A 21254-nucleotide genomic window follows, 5' to 3' on the forward strand; every position below is an offset into this window, starting at 1 on the left:
TTAGCTTTAATTGGTTACGTTGTTCCAAGTTTTATGTACACAATCTCACAGCCACTGCCGAGTTGTTTTTCATTTCATGTATTTCTCCGTGCTTTTTTTCCCCCATTATTCTGATTATAGAGATGAAGTAAATATTACTGTGGAGCTTATAGCATGTTTACTTTATTTTGTGGGCTTAATTGTGTGAGACATGCCCTTATAATGTCAAACAAACCGTATTGACATCAATCTTTTGAAATAATTGAAATCACACCGTTTATTATTATGATTATTTTTGTTTCTTCCTCCGAGAACAAGCAAAGTGGTTACAAATATGAAAGATTCTGAATAAGTTTTCTTCTATCAAATTCCGGATGGACCTAGAGTTCTACGGTACCATCCGAGGATACTTCACACTGGTCTTGGAAGGACATGTAAAACGGTTATTGTGCGTTCCATTGTAGAAGCTTGAATGGATTTTTTTTTTCTGTTGTATTTGGCCCAAGCTTGCCAAAAATCATCCTGGTTTTGAACGAAGTGGAGACTTATGTGAGCAAATGCCATTGACATACGATATAATAGCAATATGAGGCCAATATACATACACTATAGACACAATATTAGGGCAATATAAGGATAATACGATAGCAATAGTATGACAATATACATCTAATAGGGTGGCAATATGCATACACTAGCAATACAATACAAAGGCAATATTAAGCAATATACATGCAATATAACAACAATATGAAGTGATTCTACATACGATACATACACATCCATTACAGACTACATTTTACATACATGCAAAACAAATCGCCACCGAAGCTTTAACAATACTATCCCGCGAAGGGAAAACGAAGGCAACAAAAGATCCATGTACTTCGGTATTTAGTTGGTGCATTAAATTGATGGGATTGCAAACTACACCATTAACTCCTTGGCTGTAATTTACAGCAGTAGAGCATTACATTAACAACAATAAATTTGGCTTACAAACGAAAAAACCAAACCTTAATGGGAAATTGGAATTTGTGGATTTCAACCCAAAATAGGACTATGTAACTAAGCATTTATTGGGAATTTCAGAAAATAAAATTGGAAAATAGCAAAACTGCAAACTTGGAAAATGGGAAATAAGGAAACGTGGAAAATTCAAAAATTGGAAATATAGAAGAAAATGAAAATTGGAAAATTGGAAAATCGGAAAAACCAAAAAATGGAAAATTGGAAAATTGGAAAGAGGAAAGTAGGAAATAGGATAAAAGAAAATTGGAAAAAGGAAAAAAGGACACTTGGAAAATAGGAAAATAGGAAATTGGAAAATTGGGTAATTGGAAAATTGGAAATTGGAAATTGAACAAAAGGCAACTTGGATAATTGGAAAAAGGAAAAAAAGGAAACTCTGAAAACATGAAAATTGGAAAAAAGGAAAATTGGAAAATTGGAAAAAGGAAATAGGAAATAGGAAATAGAACAAAAGGAAAGTTAGCAAATTGGAAAATTGGAAAATTGGAAATAGGAAAAAAAGGAAACTTAGAAAATAGGGCAATTGGAAAAAAGAAAATTGGTTAATAGAACAATTGGATAATTGGACAAAAACTGAAAATTGGATAAATGGAAATAGGAAACAGGGACACATGGAAAAAAGGAAAATTGGAAACGAATTGAAATTGTGGAAATGGGAAATAAGACAATTACCATATTGGACAATATTAATTACTTTCTCAATTAGCCAAAGCAGGCAACTTTTTTTCATTACATAATGGGAAAATAGGAACATTGAAAAATTGGAAAACTGGAAATAGAACAAAAGGAAACTTGGGAAATATAAGGATGGATAACAATTGTCGTGTCCGTGATATTTGAAATCAGGATTACTTTGAACGAAGTGGAGTGTTATTAGACCAAATGCCATTCACATACGATATAATAGCAATATCAGACCAATTTACATCCACTATAGAGCCAATACGGGAGCAATATATGGATGATACGGTAGCAATAGTTTAACACTATACATCCAATAAGTGGCAATATTCATCACTATATATGCAATACAAAGTCAATATTAAGCAATATACACGCAATATAACAGCAATATTAAGTAAATGTACATACAATACACACACATCCATTACAGTACATTTCACATATGCAAAACAAATCGCCCCCGAACCTTAACAATACTATCCCGCGAAGGGAAAACGAAGGCAACAAAAGATCCATGTACTCGGGTCAGGGAGATAGAGCAGCACTCACCCTTACTACAGGTCCATCAAAAGATCCATGTCTTTGTTCTTTGTCCTCGCTGCACGCACGAGACTATGATGAGGCATTCCCTCAGCACCCATATTCAGCACATCCCACACACCAGCTACATCAATTTCACTCCAATTGTAGTTTGGTGAGATGACCGAAGCATAATCTCGGAACATTTCAAAGCCGTTGTTGAAACATTCAACCATTTCATGGTTATATTCTTCAGATTTTGTGAATTTTTCGACGGCATCTTTCTTTCGCTGTTCCAATTTCAACTTCAACGACTCTAACTTTTTGCTCCGACTTTTTGCTTTTAGAGTTTGCTTCACTTCTCCAGCAAATGCTTTGTTCAACTTGTTGGCCAAGTTTCCCATCACTTGGCCATCAAGATCACATTTGCTCTCCCACCAATCTGTTGCCTTAGAGAAATATTGGAGCTCCTGCTTCACGGCACAGATTTTGTCAAGGGGATCAGTGCTGTCGGCCTCACTTCCAGATGAAGTGGGATCATCATTGGGAGTCAGCGGTGGAGATGGGAATGGCACATGCCACGGCATGTCCCCCGGGTAACTCACTTGCTCGTTTGGAGGCCGTACATCCGACATCTTCAAGTATTGAAGTATTGAAGTACTACAATTCACAGTTGCCGACTGCAACAAAACAAATAAATGTAGATTCTGTCTGAAGTTGTAAACGACAATATGGTTAGCTTTAGTGGAGAATGTTTGCGTTTGAGTAAGACTGATATGAAGTACTGATATGAATGTGGAGAATGCTTGCCTTTGAGTAAGACTGATATGAAGTACTGATATGAATGTTTGCCTTTGCCTTTGAGTCAGACTGATATGAATATTTACCTTTCCCGTTAATTAAGCTACCTATGTTGCAGTTATATATACGAAGGTTCATATATTGGGTATTTTGTTGGTGCATTAAATTGATGGGATTGCAAACTACACCATTAACTCCTTGGCTGTAATTTACAGCAGTACAGCATTACATTAACAACAATAAAATTGGCTTACAAACGAAAAAAAGCAAACCTTAATGGGAAATTGCAAAATAGCAAAATAGCAAAATAGCAATAGTGCAAAAGTGCAAACTTGGAAATTGGGAAATAAGGAAACTTGGAAAATTGGAAAATTGGAAAATTGGAAAATTGAAAATAGAAGAAAAGGAAAATTGGAAAATTGGAAAATCGGAAATACGAAAAAATGGAAACCTTGAAAATTGGAAAATTGGAAAATTGGAAAATTGGAAAGAGGAAACTAGGAAATAGGATAAAAGGACACTTGAAAAATTGGAAAATTGGAAAAAGGAAAAAAGGACAGTTGGAAAATAGGAAATTGGAAAATTGGGTAATTGGAAAATAAAGAAACTTGGAAAATTGGAAAATTCGAAATTCGAAATTGAAGAAAAGGAAACTTGGAAAATAGGAAAAAGGAAAAAAAGGAAACTCTGAAAACATGAAAATTGGAAAAAAGGAAAATTGGAAAATTGGAAATAGGAAATAGGAAATAGGAAAAAAGGACACTTGGAAAATAGGCAAATTCGCAAATTGGAAAATTGGAAAATTGGACTATTGGATACCTGGATAATTGAAAAATACCAAATAAGGCAACTTGGAAAATAGCAAAATAGGAAATAGAACAAAAGGAAAGTTAGCAAATTGGAAATAGGAAAAATAGAAAACTTAGAAAATAGGGCAATTGGAAAAAAGAAAATTGGTTAATAGAACAATTGGATAATTGGACAAAAACTGAAAATTGGATAAATGGAAATAGGAAACAGGGACACATGGAAAAAAGGAAAATTGGAAACGAATTACAATTACCATATTGGACAATTTTAATTACTTTCTCAATTAGGCAAAGTTGGCAACTTTTTTTAATTACATAATGGGAAAATAGGAACGTTGAAAAATTGGAAAACTGGAAATAGAACAAAAGGAAACTTAGGAAATTGCAAAATAGGAAAAAATAGGCACAAATAATGAAAAAATGGATAATTTGATAATTGCATAATTGGATGACACATGGAAAATAGGAAAATATGAATAATGGAAAAATGGAAACGAATTGAGATTGCTGAAATGAGAAATAAGACAATAACCATATTTGTCAATTTGAATGAGTTGATCAATTAGGCAAATAGGCAAATCCCTTATTTGAATTACATAATGGGAAAATTACCAACTTCGGAACATCCAAAATAGAAATATATTACAAAAAGGCATACAGTCAACTGGGTAATAACTCCCGCCCAATACTATCCCGCCTAAGACTCCCGCCAATCCCTCCCGCCAATGACTCCCCCTAATCCCTCCCGCCACTAACTGTCTCTGTTACTCCAGGTCATTAAAACCTGCCTATATTAATAAACCCAGCTGTTTGAAATCAAAGCTTCCATCACATTAACTCCTGCTTGCAGCCATTACCTTCCCCGCTGATTTCACTCCCATCACATTTAGTCCCCCTTTTTTCCAATTAAGTCATACACCAGCCTACAATAAATATCGAAGACCATGGACCATAACCTCACACCAAACCCAACGCTTTCAATTACTGAAGGAGGGGAGACTGAAACAGAAGCCAAGTCACCCAATTCACTCACTGCAGACTTGGTCTATGGCATGCAGCAGTGTCGAGGCAATACCATGTTTTGGAAAAATCTCCATGCAGACATAGTATCAAAAATTGTGGAGGGCCAAGCTAGATGGGATGTCATAAAAAAGCGCACAATTCGCTCTCGTTATCATGCCCGCATGCATCTCGTACATATAAAGGTAATCAAAGGAAAAATTGAAATTGCCCCTACCACTGCAATTATGGTATTCAAGGAATCAGAAGAAATGGCCAAGTTGAAGCAAGAACAAGTGGAAAGGGGATTTGAACTATTTCGTAAGTTTGCAAAAATAGTGGATCCGGCAGGAAACTGGGCCAACATCACTGTGGGCGGGGTCATGAATTTCATGGGTCGTGGTCGCCGCACTTGAACAGTATGCAAACTTCGAATTTGTCAACAGCAGGGAAATGGAACTATGAGGTGGCGTCTTTTTGTATTATGTAACCATGGGGTGGCCTGTTGTTGTATTATGTAAGTTTGGAAATAGGATTTTATGGAATGATCATGCCTCTTTTTGTATTTGTGCGTATACAGTTTATCGGTGTCCAGTTGAGTGGCGATATAGCAGCAATAACTATACAATAAACAAGCGTATAATGGCAATATTATGTCAATAAGAGTACAATAGAGAGATGATAGAGTTACAATATGATCCTATTACAGTACGTACTGCATCAGAATGTTTTTCAAATTATTTGGTCCTCAACAATTTGGTGAAAAACAAAAAAAAAAGTAATTACAACCTGGAAAAAGGATGAAGTATACATCCCTTAAAAGACATATGGCCTACATTACAGACCTTCAAAATGAACTCTATATATATAATGCATGCCTTGTGGCACCATCACATCCCCCCCTAAATTACAGAAACATGACACCCCAAAACCTCATGCTCCTTCCTCTTTCAACCCCTAAATTATCCATTGGATGCCCAATACTAGATCACTGCTTGGGGGGTGGGATACCCTGCAACTCCATAACAGAATTGGTAGGGGAGAGTGGTTCCGGGAAGACGCAGCTTTGTCTCCAACTTACGGTACGAGCTCAGCTCCCACCCTCACATGGCGGACTAGGGGGCTCCTCCGTCTACATATTCACAGAATTTAGCTTCTCATTTCGTCGATTGCAACAACTAGGCAACCTTTATCATGCATCATACCCCAACTTAATAAGGTTGGAGCCATTGGAAGACATATATGTTCGTGGTGTTCATGATGCTCAAGAACTCATCCATGTCCTTGGAGACATAGAAGCATTTATTGCCATTGATCACACCCGCCTACCTGCCAAACTCATTGTCATTGATTCCATTGGTGCATTGTTTCGATCACAGTATCAGACAACACCGGCAGATTTGAAACGGCGGTCTGAATTGTTCTTCAACATATCTGGGACATTGAAGGGTTTAGCAAATAAGTTTGGGTTGGCGGTGGTTGTCACCAACCAAGTGGTGGATTTTATTGGGCCACATGATGGAGTGAATGGGGTGAGGTTGGGAAACTTGGAGTCCCTGGACACATCAGGCAGACGAGTGAGTCCAGCTTTGGGACTGGCTTGGGCACATTGCATAAATTCAAGAGTGTTCTTGGCAAGACATGAGCAATCTATTGGGGTTAACATTCGTAATGCTCCTTCAACAACTATATGTAGTCAAACACATAGGACATTTCACCTTGTATTTGCCCCACATCTGGCCTATGCATCCGCAGAATTTGTAATCAGAAAAGAAGGTTTAGTCGAAGTATCAGGGTAACTGTGTAATAAAGGAATTCTAAGAACTTTAATGTTTTGGATCCTTTTGGAATTACATTCCAGGCCCTTTAATTTCGCACTCAAATTATAATAGCAATCTGGAAGCAATACCAGTGCAATAAAAGTACAATAAAATAGCAATCTGAAAGCAATACAGCATGCTGTAGCAATGCAACCCAAATTATGCAAATTTAAAACAATTCCCATTCAACATAACACGAAACCCACCACAAATAAAAGTAAAGTTTACATGACCTACCAAAGCAACACAAATCATATTGTCTAAGATACATTGCGCAATGGAATATTGTTTTTACAGGTGCTTTTATTGTGGCCTCCGGAACCACACCTTGAGCACTTTCTTGTAATGGTGCCCTCTCCGTGCGAGGGAATTCTTAACTTCTTTCGTCTGCCTGGCATGACCCTTGTCATGGGAGGCAGCACAACTTGACTTCGAACATCCTCAGGAATATCCCACCTTCCGTGAGGCTGTAAAGGGTAGATGCTATCCGAATAAGCATCCATCCAAGTTTTCCGAGTGTAATACCGAGAAGCCTTTGAGTATACATTTACTTTCAAGAAGCGGCAAACTGCAACTACATGCTTGCAAGGTAGCTGCTCAAGCTGAAACTTTCTACAACTACAACTGTTGTTCATCAAATCTACGAGGCCGTCCATATAACCGTCCAAAACATTATACTGTGCATTATTTACTTTAACCACATTCATCCTTGCAGCATCCTCCAACCTGTTCCTCAACTTCTTCTCTCCAAAATTGGGGCACAATGTTGTTGTGCAATTCAAAGCCAAGTCACGACGTTCGGTGAACCATTTCACAAGGAGATTCATAATTTCCCCTATCAAATGAACCACTGGCATCATTCTTGCAAACCTAAGGACTGAGTTGATTGACTCCGCAATATTTGTTGTCATTACATTGTAGCGGCGTCCATCCATGTGAGCTCTAGACCACTTATGTAACCCTGCGTCTTCAAGATATTGAGCAACATGTTCCTTTCGCTTGATCTTGCGAAAATGACAATCAAATTCAGCAATGGAATAAGATTTCGCAGCCTTCTTAAAGTTCATAAGTGTGTGATCATGCTTTTTCAACTTGCAAGTGCGTTTCATGTTCCCCTTCATATGATAAAAGCATATGCCATGTTGCGCCGTTGGAAAAACTTTGTTCCACACATTCTCTATGCTAACATTGCGATCAGAAATAATAACAAGATTGGGACACTCACCAATGGCTTCATGAAGTTTAGTGAAAAACCAATGCCATGATGCATCCGTCTCCAAATCCCCGATCCCAAAAGCAAGAGGATATATATTTCGATTACCATCAAATGCATTTGCTACAAACATAACACCCTTGTACTTGGATTTTAAATGAGTGGCATCCACGGCTATCACTGGGCGCATGGAAGAACGAAACCCTCTAATACATGCGCCAACCGCCATAAATAAATACACAAAGTGATTGTTCTCATCAGTTTGGATGTGTGTTTTTGTGCCGGGATTCATACGCTCCAATTCATAGCAATAAGCTGGAAGGATATAATATGCCTCCTCCGCTGATCCTCTAATGGACAATAGAGCTAACTCCCTTGCTTTCCAAGCTTTCGAATAATGGATGCTGAAACCAAAGTTGTGTTTCACATCTCTCATAATGTCACCTGGTGTGTATATTGTCCGAGAATCCTTAAACTTCCTTTTAAATGAAGTGGCTACAAGTGCTGCAGTTGCTTGACGATGGTTGTCACTTACAACCCTCAAATCACATTTATGGACAGTTGTACACCTCACAATCATGAAGCTATTATCTCCAAATCTCGATGCTCGGACTCGCCATGGGCATGGACGTTGACAACAAACCACAACCAACCTCTTAATGCAAGACGATTGCACCTTAAATTCAAAGTGGCCTCTTAATGCCATCAACTGTAACTCTGTCAACAATGCTTTCTTAGTAGAGAAAATTTGCCCAACTGTAATTTTCGGATTCCAATGACTTCGCGAAAACCCCCCATCCAAATATGCTTCTCCATCATTTACACCGGCTTCATTGTACCGGTTCTGTTCACCTATTTCATTCGAATAATGTTCACGAATGGGTTCAGATTCTCCTCCTAAACGCATTATTGGCAGTTGGGCAGATGTGTTCAAGCAGCCCAAAATAGGAGGGGCAGAGTACACTGACACTTCATTTCTTTCAATACCATTATCACCACCATGCATCTGATCCACCTCGCTAAAATCAATCATATCCATAAAATCTGTCCCTATTTCACCTCCCACATCAGTGCCATATGTATTATTCCAAGTTACTTGATTGCTTTCAACAATGCCAACTGAAGAACGACCCATCCGACTACTATCTGTCGTCATATGCATACTATCAACTACATCATTTCTCAGTCCTTTATCTTCTATACTCACGAGTAAGGGAGCTAGTTTTGAAGATGTTACCTCACAATTGTACTTCATAAAAAATTTGACATCATCATCGTCCTCAATCTTTATGTGCTTCCACTCATTCGAGGCCACCAAAACTGAGAATTTTAAGCTAACCTTGTCTTCCCTGCCGTTTGTATTACGAATCTGATGCACACGGTCCAACAGTTCAGCAAATTTGATGGTCCGTGGAACTATTAAGCCTTTTGACTCACCCCCTTCGTATTTGCACATCTTCTTCGAGGTGACCCATTTTCCATTGTAGCACATGAGAATAACAATTGTCTCCATTTCTGACCATGACAAAACAACATTTCATTAACACAATATAACCACAATAACCATACAATACAACATCAATATAACAACAATATAAAAGCAATATAATAGCAATATAACATCAACATAACAGCAATACGACAGTGAAATAAGAGGAACGCAACAGCAGTACAACAGTAACACATCAGCAATCACACTATACAGATATACTACATCAAATGGAAAATCCCAAGTTTCAAGATTCACATATCCAGACCAATCTAAGTGCAATTGGTACAAACCCAGATGACTGAGCATGAATATTCAACAAAACCTAACCCAAAGCAATTAAAGCCAAAACGAATTTATCACAAACCCAAACAATCAAAATATAACCCATTGTCTGCCGCGCAAATCTCACGGCCTGGAGTTCCGGGCCGAGGGGATGTGCGTTAACACGCGGTTTCCTGCTTTTGGGTGCGGTGCGGTTGTGCGCGGGCGTGCCAGCACGGTCTACCGTGCGTCGATGTGTTGATGAGTGTTGGATGGATGAGTGGTGCGCCTGTTTGAACTCGTCTTCCTAATCAAACGATTGTAGCCGAGAGAGGAACTGGTCTCGGCTGTAGGTTCACGGCCTGAACTACAAGGCCGTTGAGTGATGGTGTTGGTGGTGGGTTTTGGGCGGTGCTCCGGCGCGCTGCTCAGGGAGCGACGGTCGTGTGATATATGGGGTGAGTGAACGAACAATAAGGATGGTGCTCTAGCACCTTGAAAATCAAGGGTTGTATGATATATTGATGAATGGATTCTCCTTACAATCTAACACTACTCCTAGGAAAGCAAGTAAAGATATTGAAAGTGCATTACAGGAAAAAATAAGTTGCTCCGTGGGAGGCTTTGTTTTGGTGTTGAACCCTTTGAATGTAGCTCGAGTCTTGTACTTATAGGAAGAGTCCCTGGAGGAGTAATCGAGGCTAAAAATCTGCGTGGTGGAGCTTGATGGGAGCAAGTGGGCAGTCCAATCGACATTTGGGATCGTGAAGTATGGTGGTGTGACCCCAGAAATCCTGGTGAATCTCGGCCGCCGCTCTTGATCGTGGGTTCTGAGCTTCTGGCCGTGGAGACAAAACAAAAGAAAAACAAAGGAAAAAACAAAACAAGAAGTTAACTAGACCACTTTCGTAGGTAACTCGATTGCATTGAGCGTATGCAACAAGCCTTTAAACCTCTAGGCATCCCTAGTAGGAGGAGTTGTGTCTCCTGAGGATTTAACAGATACGATACCCACAAACGCTTTACTGAGTCTACAAAACAAAGTGGTTAGAAAAATAAACTTTGAAATCAACTAATGAAAATGAAAGAAAACTTTAGTCATACCTCCAACACCATAGAGTTGCCAAGATATGTGATCAATCAGTGTGTACAAGTGGAAGCTATAGCTCAAAGGCACACGGTTTCAAAGCAAGCACACTCAAACCTTGAATAGAGAATATGCCTTGACTCTAATTCTCACAGAAAACACTCAATCACTCAGAACCTATGGTTTAATTCTCTCAAGAAAGCATAAGTGAGTGTAAGAAATAGAAGCACAAATTGGGTTAGATCTCATGAAAGGAATCAAATACTAAGAATAGAGATACACACATACTTACCATCACACATGAATACATCCTCAAAGATCAGCTAGGTCTTTCACAAGGTTGTAATGAAAGGCTAAGGTTTAGGGGAAATGGAAGAATTGGAAGGAAAAACAAGTAACTTAAGAACACACCAAGGTTGCATGCTTCATTAATCTGCAAGGTATCATTGATTTAGATTGGCATGGCAGCAAACTTCATGGTATCACCTGGCATGGACTTTATTTTTCACACTTAGATCAAATCGAAACACTTTCATCTTCGTTGATTTGATCTGCATCTTCATTAACTTCATTGCACAGATTCACATCATCTTTATTTAGGTACATGGCTGCAACTTCCTTGCTTCAAACTTTATGTTGGCAAACCTTGGTATATTTCTAAGTTACTAGGGTATGGCTACAATAGGTCAAGTATCTCAGATTGAGATACAAAGGTAGGGAAATGATGAGGGTGATAGAAGAAAAAGGCTTTAAGTGTTTGGCTTCAAGAGGGCTAATGGAACACACATATGGGTAGGGTGAAAAGAAAGCACATAGAATAGTTATACACACATAGCCTAGCATCACTTCAATGAGTTCATTCATGAATGAGAGCAAGCACATGATATCTGTAAAAGAGAATCATCCTTAGTATTCAATCAAAATGAAATGATGAGATCAATTAGAGTGAATTGAAGAAAATAAGTATGGATGAGAAATAGAACACTTTAAACCCTCTCAAGAAAGCAATTAGGCTCGATATAGCTCACTAGGGTAGTCTCCACTATTTTCCTTCAAGAATTTGAGCATGGTACTTTAGCCACCAGAATTCTAAGAGCAAAAGCGTTGTGAAGTGCAAAATTCTGATATGAAAACCTCAAATAGCAGCTCCATAGCATTGATTGTATGACATTCTTTAAAAAAAAATAAAAATTTAAAAATTTAAAATTAAAAAAAAAAAATAGTGACAAGAGAACGAAAATTGAAAACACAAATGGATAAGAAAATTGAAATTGAAAACCTTCCCCCCAAACCTGAATTGAACATTGTCCTCAATGTGAAAGCATACAAAAGATGATTGAGAACAAACAAATGATAAAGGGAAAAGTTTAGAAGAAGGTTTAGGAAAAATAAAAAATAAAAAAAATGAATATATAAGCAACTCATGGATGACCAGTTAAGGGCCTCAGAAAACACAGCCAGGGGATCCGGGAAGGTTGGAGGGGTCACAATGGTCCCGCTTAAAACCCAAACTTCTTAGACACCGAAGGTGTCGCCTAAAGAACTCCTAGACACTGTATTGACGGAGGTGCTCACTGGGGTTACCAAAAGTTAGCTTATATGAAATTTTTTATTTTATTTTTATATTTATTTATTTATAAAAAAGGAACAGAAACTTAAAATGACTAAAATAAAAACAAAACAAGTAAAGAGAAAGGATTGAAATGCTTCCCCTTGATGCGATTAGGTCGATTGCTACCAAGCACCTTCTTCTTGAACACATGGGTTGCCTCCCAAGAAGCGCCTTAGTTACTGTCTTGGCAAGACATTGTGCAATCAGCTAAGTTGATGGTACGAAGGGAAGTTGATCTACCACATGGCCAGTTTGGATGCCAGCTGAAACTCCCTCATAGAATGGCTTTAAACGTTGTCCATTTACTTTGAAAGTCGAGCCATCTTTAGGGTTTTGAATCTCCACAGCTCCATAGGGAGAAACATTGACCACGGTGAATGGGCCTTGCCATCTAGACTTCAATTTTCCTGGAAAGAGACGCAAACGTGAGTTAAACAAAAGAACTGACATACCTTTGGAGAACTCTTTCCGTTGAATGTTTCTGTCATGGTAACTCTTGGTTCGTTCTTTGTAAAGCTTTGCATTCTCATAAGACTCATGTCTAATTTCTTCCAATTCATTGAGCTGAAACTTTCTTGCATGGCCTGCCTTGTCTAGATCAAAATTCAACTTCTTGATGGCCCAAAAAGCATTGTGTTCAAGCTCCATTGGCAGGTGACAAGCTTTCCCAAACACAAGACAATAAGGGCTCATTCCAATGGGAGTCTTATATGCAGTCCTATAAGCCCATAATGCATCATTGAGCTTGGCTGCCCAATCTTTCCTTGTATTGTTCACCACCTTCTCCAGGATGTGCTTAATTTCTCTATTGCTTATTTCCACTTGACCAGAAGTTTGCGGATGATATGGTGTAGAGACTCGATGGGTGATGTTGTACTTTTTCATGAGTGCTTCGAATGGCTTGTTACAGAAGTGGCTGCCTCCATCACTAATGACAGCCCTTGGAGTACCAAACCTTGTGAAAATATTATCCTTCAAGAACTTCAGCACCACCTTATAATCATTGGTTTTGGTGGCTATGGCTTCCACCCATTTAGACACATAATCAACAGCAACAAGTATGTAAGTATAACCAAAGGAAGATGGGAATGGTCCCATGAAATCAATACCCCACACATCGAAGAGCTCCACAACAAGTATGTTATTCAATGGCATTTCATTCCTGCGACTTATGTTCCCCATCCTTTGGCACCTATCACACTTAACACAAAAATTAAACGCATCTTTGAATAGAGTGGGCCAAAAGAAACCAGATTGCAGGAAAGTAGTATAGCAAGACAAGTACGAGGTCGTACTTGTAGCCATCCATTGTACGGGGCAATTAGTAGTATAGCAAGACAAGTACGAGGTCGTACCCACGAAGACTGAGAAGTTCAAATTAGTTATGTACTTTAGATTACCAAATTCAAGAAGTTAGGAAGTTAAATCTAAAACAGAATTTAAAGCAAGAGTGAGTTTGAAAACAAATGCAGCAAGATTAAAATGAACTTTGAAGTGAGAATGCTTGTGATTATAGAAAGAAATGAACAAACTGAAATTGCAACGGAAAGCAAGTAAACAAAAGTAACAAAGGGTGGTTTTGAAAGTTAAAACACAGGTTTGGAGTCTAGGGCATTCGATTCACCATAACAATTCAATTCTGGGTTATAAAGATTCAAGTAACAAGTCTAATTCAGATTCAAAGATTGATTCTAGCTAAAGTATGATTAGGCCATGGTGTTTGGTCCTAACCTTGTGTTCCTAATTCCCTAATTTGATCATTTGTTGTCTAACCTAAAATTAAGCATTAGGAACCCATTAAGCATAGAAGAACATTTTAAACAACCAAGTATGTATCTAATCCCTGTTGTCGAATGTCCATACATACTCTTCCTATTCATAGTTCAATTCGAATTAAAGCATGGTGTATACTCTTAATTCAAACCAAGATAGTTAACAAACAAGTTCTAATGGTGATCAATCATTCAAACAAGCATGTTAACTTATAAGCATAATGAATAAGAACATGAATCATGAATCAAACTTGAAACTCCAAACTTATAAATCCAGAATATTCATGTTAGGTTACATCGAAGCCCTAGTTATGGATTTAGCTACTCATAATGGAAAAGAGACTTGAACAGAAATGTGAAAACATAATGAATGCAATAAGAGTAGAAAAACCCTTTTTCTGAAGTTCTTGTGGTGTCCAAGGCTTCTCCAAGTGCTTCTCCACTTCTAATGCTTCTCCAAGAGCTTCCCCACTTCTAGAAAGATGTATGAAGGATATGGAGGTGATTTGGGATGAGTTTGAGTGAGTGGTGATGGCTAAGGAAGATGAAATTCGTAGGGAAATGGAAGAGAAGTTTGCTGGAGTTGTTTTGGTGATTGTTGGAGTGTTTGGGATTGTGAGAGTGTTTGAGGATGGTTGGAGTGAATTGTGGTGGTTGTGAATCTCAGGATTTGTTGTGTCTTGAATGTGGAATGGATGTGGTATTTATAGGGAGAGGGGAGTGATAAATCTGAATTCAATATGGCTAATGCATACAACACTTGCATTATAAAAGATGAATTGGTTGATGCACTTCACTAATGCATACAACACTTGCATTATAAAATCTGAATTGGTTGATGCACTTCAGTAATAAATCCCACCAGCAGCCCTAGCTCATCTTCATGTCACCATGACCAAGCTTCCAACCAGCTACAATAGCTCATGCCTAGCTCACCATGACCAAGCTTCCAACCAGCTCATCCTGAGGTCAGCATGACCAGCAACTTCAAGGGCTTACAACTTGGGCTAGGCTGAATCAAATGAAGACTTTAAGATGTCCATTGTGAAGTTCAGAATGTGTATGATCCAACCACACAAGTATTGGCCCAATCCAAGCTCGGAGGAGGAAGTTAAGGCCGAAACAAATTGCTAACTCAGTTTGCTCGCTGACAAAATCCATCCTGAGCATGGTTCTGTGTTTGCTAGGTGACGGACTCCAGATTTATCCAATGGGGCTGAATTTTGGATATGTTATAGTACACACCCATTGGAACAACTTTCATGAAGAATGTTGCCTCATCCGAGCTATTTAGGTTGCTGAAACAAAGCTTGCAATATGACCTACGGAACTGGACTGGCAGGGGGCTGTAGCCAAAATGAGTTTGTCTTTAAGCTCTTCTTCTCTTCATCCAAATTAGGCCTTAACATGCATGAATTGCATGAATTATGCTCTCTTGCTCTTTTGGCCTACAAAACACACAAAGGGAGGCAAATAACTCAAAATTATAAGAAACTAAGCAAAAGAAGTAAGTAAATTGGGCATGTATATGTATGAAATTATGAGCTTAACACACCCCCAAACTTAGATTTTGCTAGTCCTCGAGCAAAACAAAAGAGAAACAAAGATAAGAACAAAACAAGAAGTTAACTAGACCACTTTCGTAGGTAACTCGATTGCATTGAGCGTATGCAACAAGCCTTTAAACCTCTAGGCATCCCTAGTAGGAGGAGTTGTGTCTCCTGAGGGTTTAACAGATACGATACCCACAAACGTTTTTCTAACTCTACAAAACAAAATGGTTAGAAAAACAACTTTGAAATCAACTAATGAAAATGAAAGAAAGTTTTAGTCATACCTTCAACACCATAGAGTTGCCAAGATAGGTCATCAATCAGTGTGTACAAGTGGAAGCTATAGCTCAAAGGCACACAGTTTCAAAGCAAGCACACTCAAACCTTGAATAGAGAACATGCTTCGACTCTAATTCTCACAGATAACACTCAATCACTCAGAACCTATGTTTTAATTCTCTCAAGAAAGCATAAGTGAGTGTATGAAATAGAAGCACAAATTTGGTTAGATCTCATGAAAGGAATTAAATACTAAGAATAGAGATACACACATACTTACCAGCACCCATGAATACATCCTTAAAGATCAGCTAGGTCTTTCACAATGTTGTAATGAAAGGCTAAGGTTTAGGGGAAATGGAAGAATTGGAAGGAAAAACAAATAACTTAAGAACATACCAAGGTTGCATGCTTCATTAATCTGCAAGGCATCATTGATTTAGATTGGCATGGCAGCAAACTTCATGGTATCACCTGGCATGGACTTTATTTTTCACACTTAGATCAAATCGAAACACTTTCATCTTCGTTGATTTGATCTGCATCTTCATTAACTTCATTGCACAGATTCACACCAAATTTCATTTAGGTACACGGCAGCAACTTCCTTGCATCAAACTTTATCTTGGCACACCTTGGTATATTTCTAAGTTATAGGGTATGGCTACAAGAGGTTAAGTATCTCAGATTGAGATACAAAGGTAGGGAAAATGATGAGGGTGATAAAAGAAAAGGCTTTGAGTGTTTGGCTTCAAGAGGGCTAATGGAACACACATATGGGTAGGGTGAAAAGAAAGCATATAGAATGGTTATACACACATAGCCTAGCATCACTTCAATGAGTTCATTCATGAATGAGAGCAAGCATATGATATCTGCAAAAGAGAATCATCCTTAGTATTCGATCAAAATGAAATGATGAGATCAATTAGAGTGAATTGAAGAAAATAAGTATGGATGAGAAATGGAACACTTTAAACCCTCTCAAGAAAGCAATTAGGCTCGATATAGCTCACTAGGGTAGTCTCCACTATTTTCCTTCAAGAATTTGAGCATGGTACTTTAGCCACCAGAATTCTAAGAGCCAAAGCTTTGTGAAGTGCCAAATTCTGATATGAAAACCTCAATGGCAGCTCCATAGCATCGATTGTATGACATTTAGAAAAAAAAATTAGTGACAAATGAACGAAAATTGAAACACAAATGAATGAAATTTGAAAACCTTCCCCCCAGACCTGAATTAAACATTTTCCTCAATGTGAAAGCATACAAAAGATGATTGAGAACAAACAAATGATAAAGGGAAAAGTTTAGAAGAAGGTTTAGGAAAAATAAAAAATAAAAAAAAATGAATATATAAGCAACTCATGGATGACCAGTTAAGGGCCTCAGAAAACACAGCCAGGGGATCCGGGAAGGTTGGAGGGGTCACAATGGTCCCGCTTAAAACCCAAACTTCTTAGACACCGAAGGTGTTGCTTAAAGAACTCCTAGACACTGTATTGACGGAGGTGCTCACTGGGGTTACCAAAAGTTAGCTTATATGAATTTATTTATTTTATTTTATTTTTTTAAATTTTTATATTTATTTATTTATAAAAAGGAACAGAAACTTAAAAATAAAAACAAAACAAGTAAAGAGAAATGATTGAAATGCTTCCCCTTGATGCGATTAGGTCGATTGCTACCAAGCACCTTCTTCTTGAACACATGGGTTGCCTCCCAAGAAGCGCCTTAGTTACTGTCTTGGCAAGACATTGTGCAATCAGCTAAGTTGATGGTACGAAGGGAAGTTGATCTACCACATGGCCAGTTTGGATGCCAGCTGAAACTCCCTCATAGAATGGCTTTAAATGTTGTCCATTTACTTTGAAAGTCGAGCCATCTTTAGGGTTTTGAATCTCCACAGCTCCATAGGGAGAAACATTGACCACGGTGAATGGGCCTTGCCATCTAGACTTCAATTTTCCTGGAAAGAGACGCAAACATGAGTTAAACAAAAGAACTGACATACCTTTGGAGAACTCTTTCCGTTGAATGTTTCTGTCATGGTAACTCTTGGTTCGTTCTTTGTAAAGCTTTGCATTCTCATAAGACTCATGTCTAATTTCTTCCAATTCATTGAGCTGAAACTTTCTTGCATGGCCTGCCTTGTCTAGATCAAAATTTAACTTCTTGATGGCCCAAAAAGCATTGTGTTCAAGCTCCATTGGCAGGTGACAAGCTTTCCCAAACACAAGACGATAAGGGCTCATTCCAATGGGAGTCTTATATGCAGTCCTATAAGCCCATAATGAATCATTGAGCTTAGCTGCCCAATCTTTCCTTGTATTGTTCACCACCTTCTCCAGGATGTGCTTAATTTCTCTATTGCTTATTTCCACTTGACCAGAAGTTTGCGGATGATATGGTGTAGAGACTCGATGGGTGATGTTGTACTTCTTCATGAGTGCTTCGAATGGCTTGTTACAGAAGTGGCTGCCTCCATCACTAATGACAGCCCTTGGAGTACCAAACCTTGTGAAAATATTATCCTTCAAGAACTTCAGCACCACCTTATAATCATTGGTTTTGGTGGCTATGGCTTCCACCCATTTAGACACATAATCAACAGCAACAAGTATGTAAGTATAACCAAAGGAAGATGGGAATGGTCCCATGAAATCAATACCCCACACATCGAAGAGCTCCACAACAAGTATGTTATTCAATGGCATTTCATTCCTGCGACTTATGTTCCCCATCCTTTGGCACCTATCACACTTAACACAAAAATTAAATGCATCTTTAAATAGAGTGGGCCAAAAGAAACCAGATTGCAGAATTTTAAGTGCTGTTTTCTTAGCTCCAAAGTGACCTCCACAGGCCAATTCGTGGCTATGCCTAAGTATGCTTTCTTGCTCTTCTTCTGGAACACATCTTCTGATGAGTTGATCCGGGCAATGCTTGAATAAGAAAGGTTCATCCCATACATAATGTTTCACCATGGAAAAGAACTTCTTCTTATCCTGAGAAGTTAGATCATTTCTAAGAACACCACAAGCAAGATAATTAACAAAATCAGCATACCATGGCTCTTTGACTTGGGCAGCATATAGTTGTTCATCAGGGAAAGTCTCATTCAAGGGTAGCACAGCTCCTCCTTTTTCTTCAACCACAATTCTGCTCAAATGATCAGCTACCACATTCTCACATCCCTTCTTATCTCGAATCTCCAAATCGAATTCTTGCAGCAAGAGAATCCATCTAATCAAGCGTGGTTTGGCATCCTTCTTAGTGAGCAAGTATCTAAGGGCTGCATGGTCAGAATAAACAATTACTTTAGAACCAACAAGGTAAGAACGAAATTTTTCTAAAGCAAAAACCACAGCAAGCAACTCCTTCTCTGTTGTGGAGTAGTTGATTTGAGCATCATTCAAGGTCCGGCTAGCATAATGAATCACATGGGGCAACTTGTTCTTCTTTTGACCTAAAACTGCACCAATAGCAAAGTCAGAGGCATCACACATTATTTCAAATGGTAAAGACCAATCCGGAGCTATGATAATAGGGGCTGAAGTTAGCTCCCTCTTCAAGGTAGAAAAAGCTTCCATGCAAGCTTCATTAAACTCAAAAACAGCATCCTTAGCAAGGAGATTACACAATGGCCTTGTAATGCTTGAGAAATTTTTGATGAACCTTCTATAGAATCCAGCATGACCTAGAAAGCTTCTAATTCCTTTAACAGAGGTAGGGGTGGAAGATTTGAGATGAGATCGATCTTGGCTTTATCCACGTCGATTCCCTTGCTTGAAATCACATGGCCTAGCACAATGCCTTGTCTCACCATGAAGTGACACTTCTCCCAATTCAAAATCAGATTTGTTTCCTGGCATCTTTTAAGCACTAGAGACAAGTGGTGAAGACAATTATCAAAAGAGGAACCAAAAACTGAAAAATCATCCATAAATACCTCAATGAATCGTTCCACCATATCTGAAAAGATTGACATCATGCATCTTTGGAAAGTTGCTGGGGCATTGCACAAACCGAATGGCATCCTTCTATAAGCAAACGTACCAAATGGGCATGTGAATGTGGTTTTCTCTTGGTCTTCCGGAGCAATGGGAATTTGATTATAACCTGAAAAACCATCAAGAAAACAATAGTAAGCATGGCCAGATAAACGTTCAAGCATTTGATCAATAAAAGGTAAAGGGAAATGATCTTTTCTAGTGGATGTGTTCAACTTCCTGTAATCAATGCAAACTCTCCAACCAGTGACAGTTCGTGTAGGAACTAGCTCATTCTTCTCATTCTTCACAACGGTGATTCCGGACTTCTTTGGAACAACTTGCACAGGGCTCACCCACTTAGAATCTGAAATTGGGTAGATGATTCCTACATCGAGTAGCTTTAAAACTTCAGCTCTAACCACCTCTTTCATGTTGGGATTTAGCCTCCTTTGGGCATCACGAGATGGTTTGCTGTCTTCTTCCATTAAAATCCGGTGCATGCACATGCTTGGACTAATTCCTTTGATGTCTGCTATGGTCCACCCAATGGCTGTTTTATGCTCTTTTAGAACTTTAATTAAGCTCTCTTCTTCATGTGAGGAGAGACCTGCAGCAATTATAACAGGGAGAGTTTCGTTAGCACCCAAATATGTATATTTAAGATTATTGGGAAGAGGTTTAAGTTCTAGCTTTGGTGGGATGACAATGGATGGCTCCAATTTCGTGGATGATGGTCCAAGAGGCTCGATTGGTGGCCTAAAGGATGGTGGGTATGGCGGAAACACTTCTAAGGCAGCCACCACTTCTTGGAACTCCGGTTCACAAAGATCTTCCTTTTCTTGTGTTAAGACAGCTTCTAGAGCATCATTAGACTTTCTCTGCAAAATTATGGAAGAAACCTCATGATCCACAACATCAATTGAAAAGCAAGAATCAAGAGAGATAGAAGGTTGAGATAGAGCATTAAGCATTTTAAATTCAACAGTTTCACCCAAAACAGTCATGGAGAGGGTGCTATCTTTCACTTTGATGATTGTGTCTGCAGTGGCCACGAATGGCCTGCCTCGGAGAATGGGATCAACACGATCTCCATTTGGATTGTCTTCCATGTCCATCACTACAAAATCAGCAGGGAGAATTAGTGTATTAACTTGAACTAGAATATCTTCTACAATACCTTTTGGATATTTTATAGAATGATCAGCTAGTTCAAGTCGCATTGAAGTCTTCTTCATCCCTTCTAAGCCAAGCTCTTGATAAACTGAATATGGCAAAACATTGATGCTTGCTCCCAAGTCCAACATGGCTCTTCCAACCTTCTTGCCTCCAATGTTAATGGGAATGTCA

General features: G+C 38.6%; 2 protein-coding genes and 1 pseudogene across 2 annotated transcripts; 1 reads left to right on the top strand and 2 right to left on the bottom strand.

Annotated features, from left to right (window-relative positions):
• Positions 1 to 2249: 2249 nt before the first annotated feature.
• On the bottom strand, positions 2250 to 2849 carry LOC148297586 (uncharacterized). The gene has a single exon (XM_088255582.1). It carries the CDS (start codon positions 2847 to 2849, stop codon positions 2250 to 2252), a length of 600 nt encoding a protein of 199 aa, XP_088111708.1.
• Positions 2850 to 5740: 2891 nt separating this feature from the next.
• On the top strand, positions 5741 to 6622 carry LOC148297587 (DNA repair protein XRCC3 homolog pseudogene; annotated as a pseudogene).
• A 215-nt stretch (positions 6623 to 6837) lies between these two features.
• Positions 6838 to 9369, bottom strand: LOC148297588 (uncharacterized). The gene has a single exon (XM_088247471.1). It carries the CDS (start codon positions 9367 to 9369, stop codon positions 6904 to 6906), a length of 2466 nt encoding a protein of 821 aa, XP_088103597.1. The 3' UTR covers positions 6838 to 6903.
• Between the last annotated feature and the right edge of the window lie 11885 nt (positions 9370 to 21254).

The sequence above is a fragment of the Prunus avium genome, chromosome 1 (assembly GCF_965620075.1).
Source record: "Prunus avium chromosome 1, drPruAviu1.hap1.1, whole genome shotgun sequence".
In the NCBI taxonomy this organism is placed as follows: Eukaryota; Viridiplantae; Streptophyta; class Magnoliopsida; order Rosales; family Rosaceae; genus Prunus; species Prunus avium.

Bases quoted from the DNA above. Each gene is read 5' to 3' on its own strand.
- LOC148297586 (XM_088255582.1), bottom strand. From the start codon at position 2,849: ATGTCGGATGTACGGCCTCCAAACGAGCAAGTGAGTTACCCGGGGGAC.
- LOC148297588 (XM_088247471.1), bottom strand. From the start codon at position 9,369: ATGGAGACAATTGTTATTCTCATGTGCTACAATGGAAAATGGGTCACC.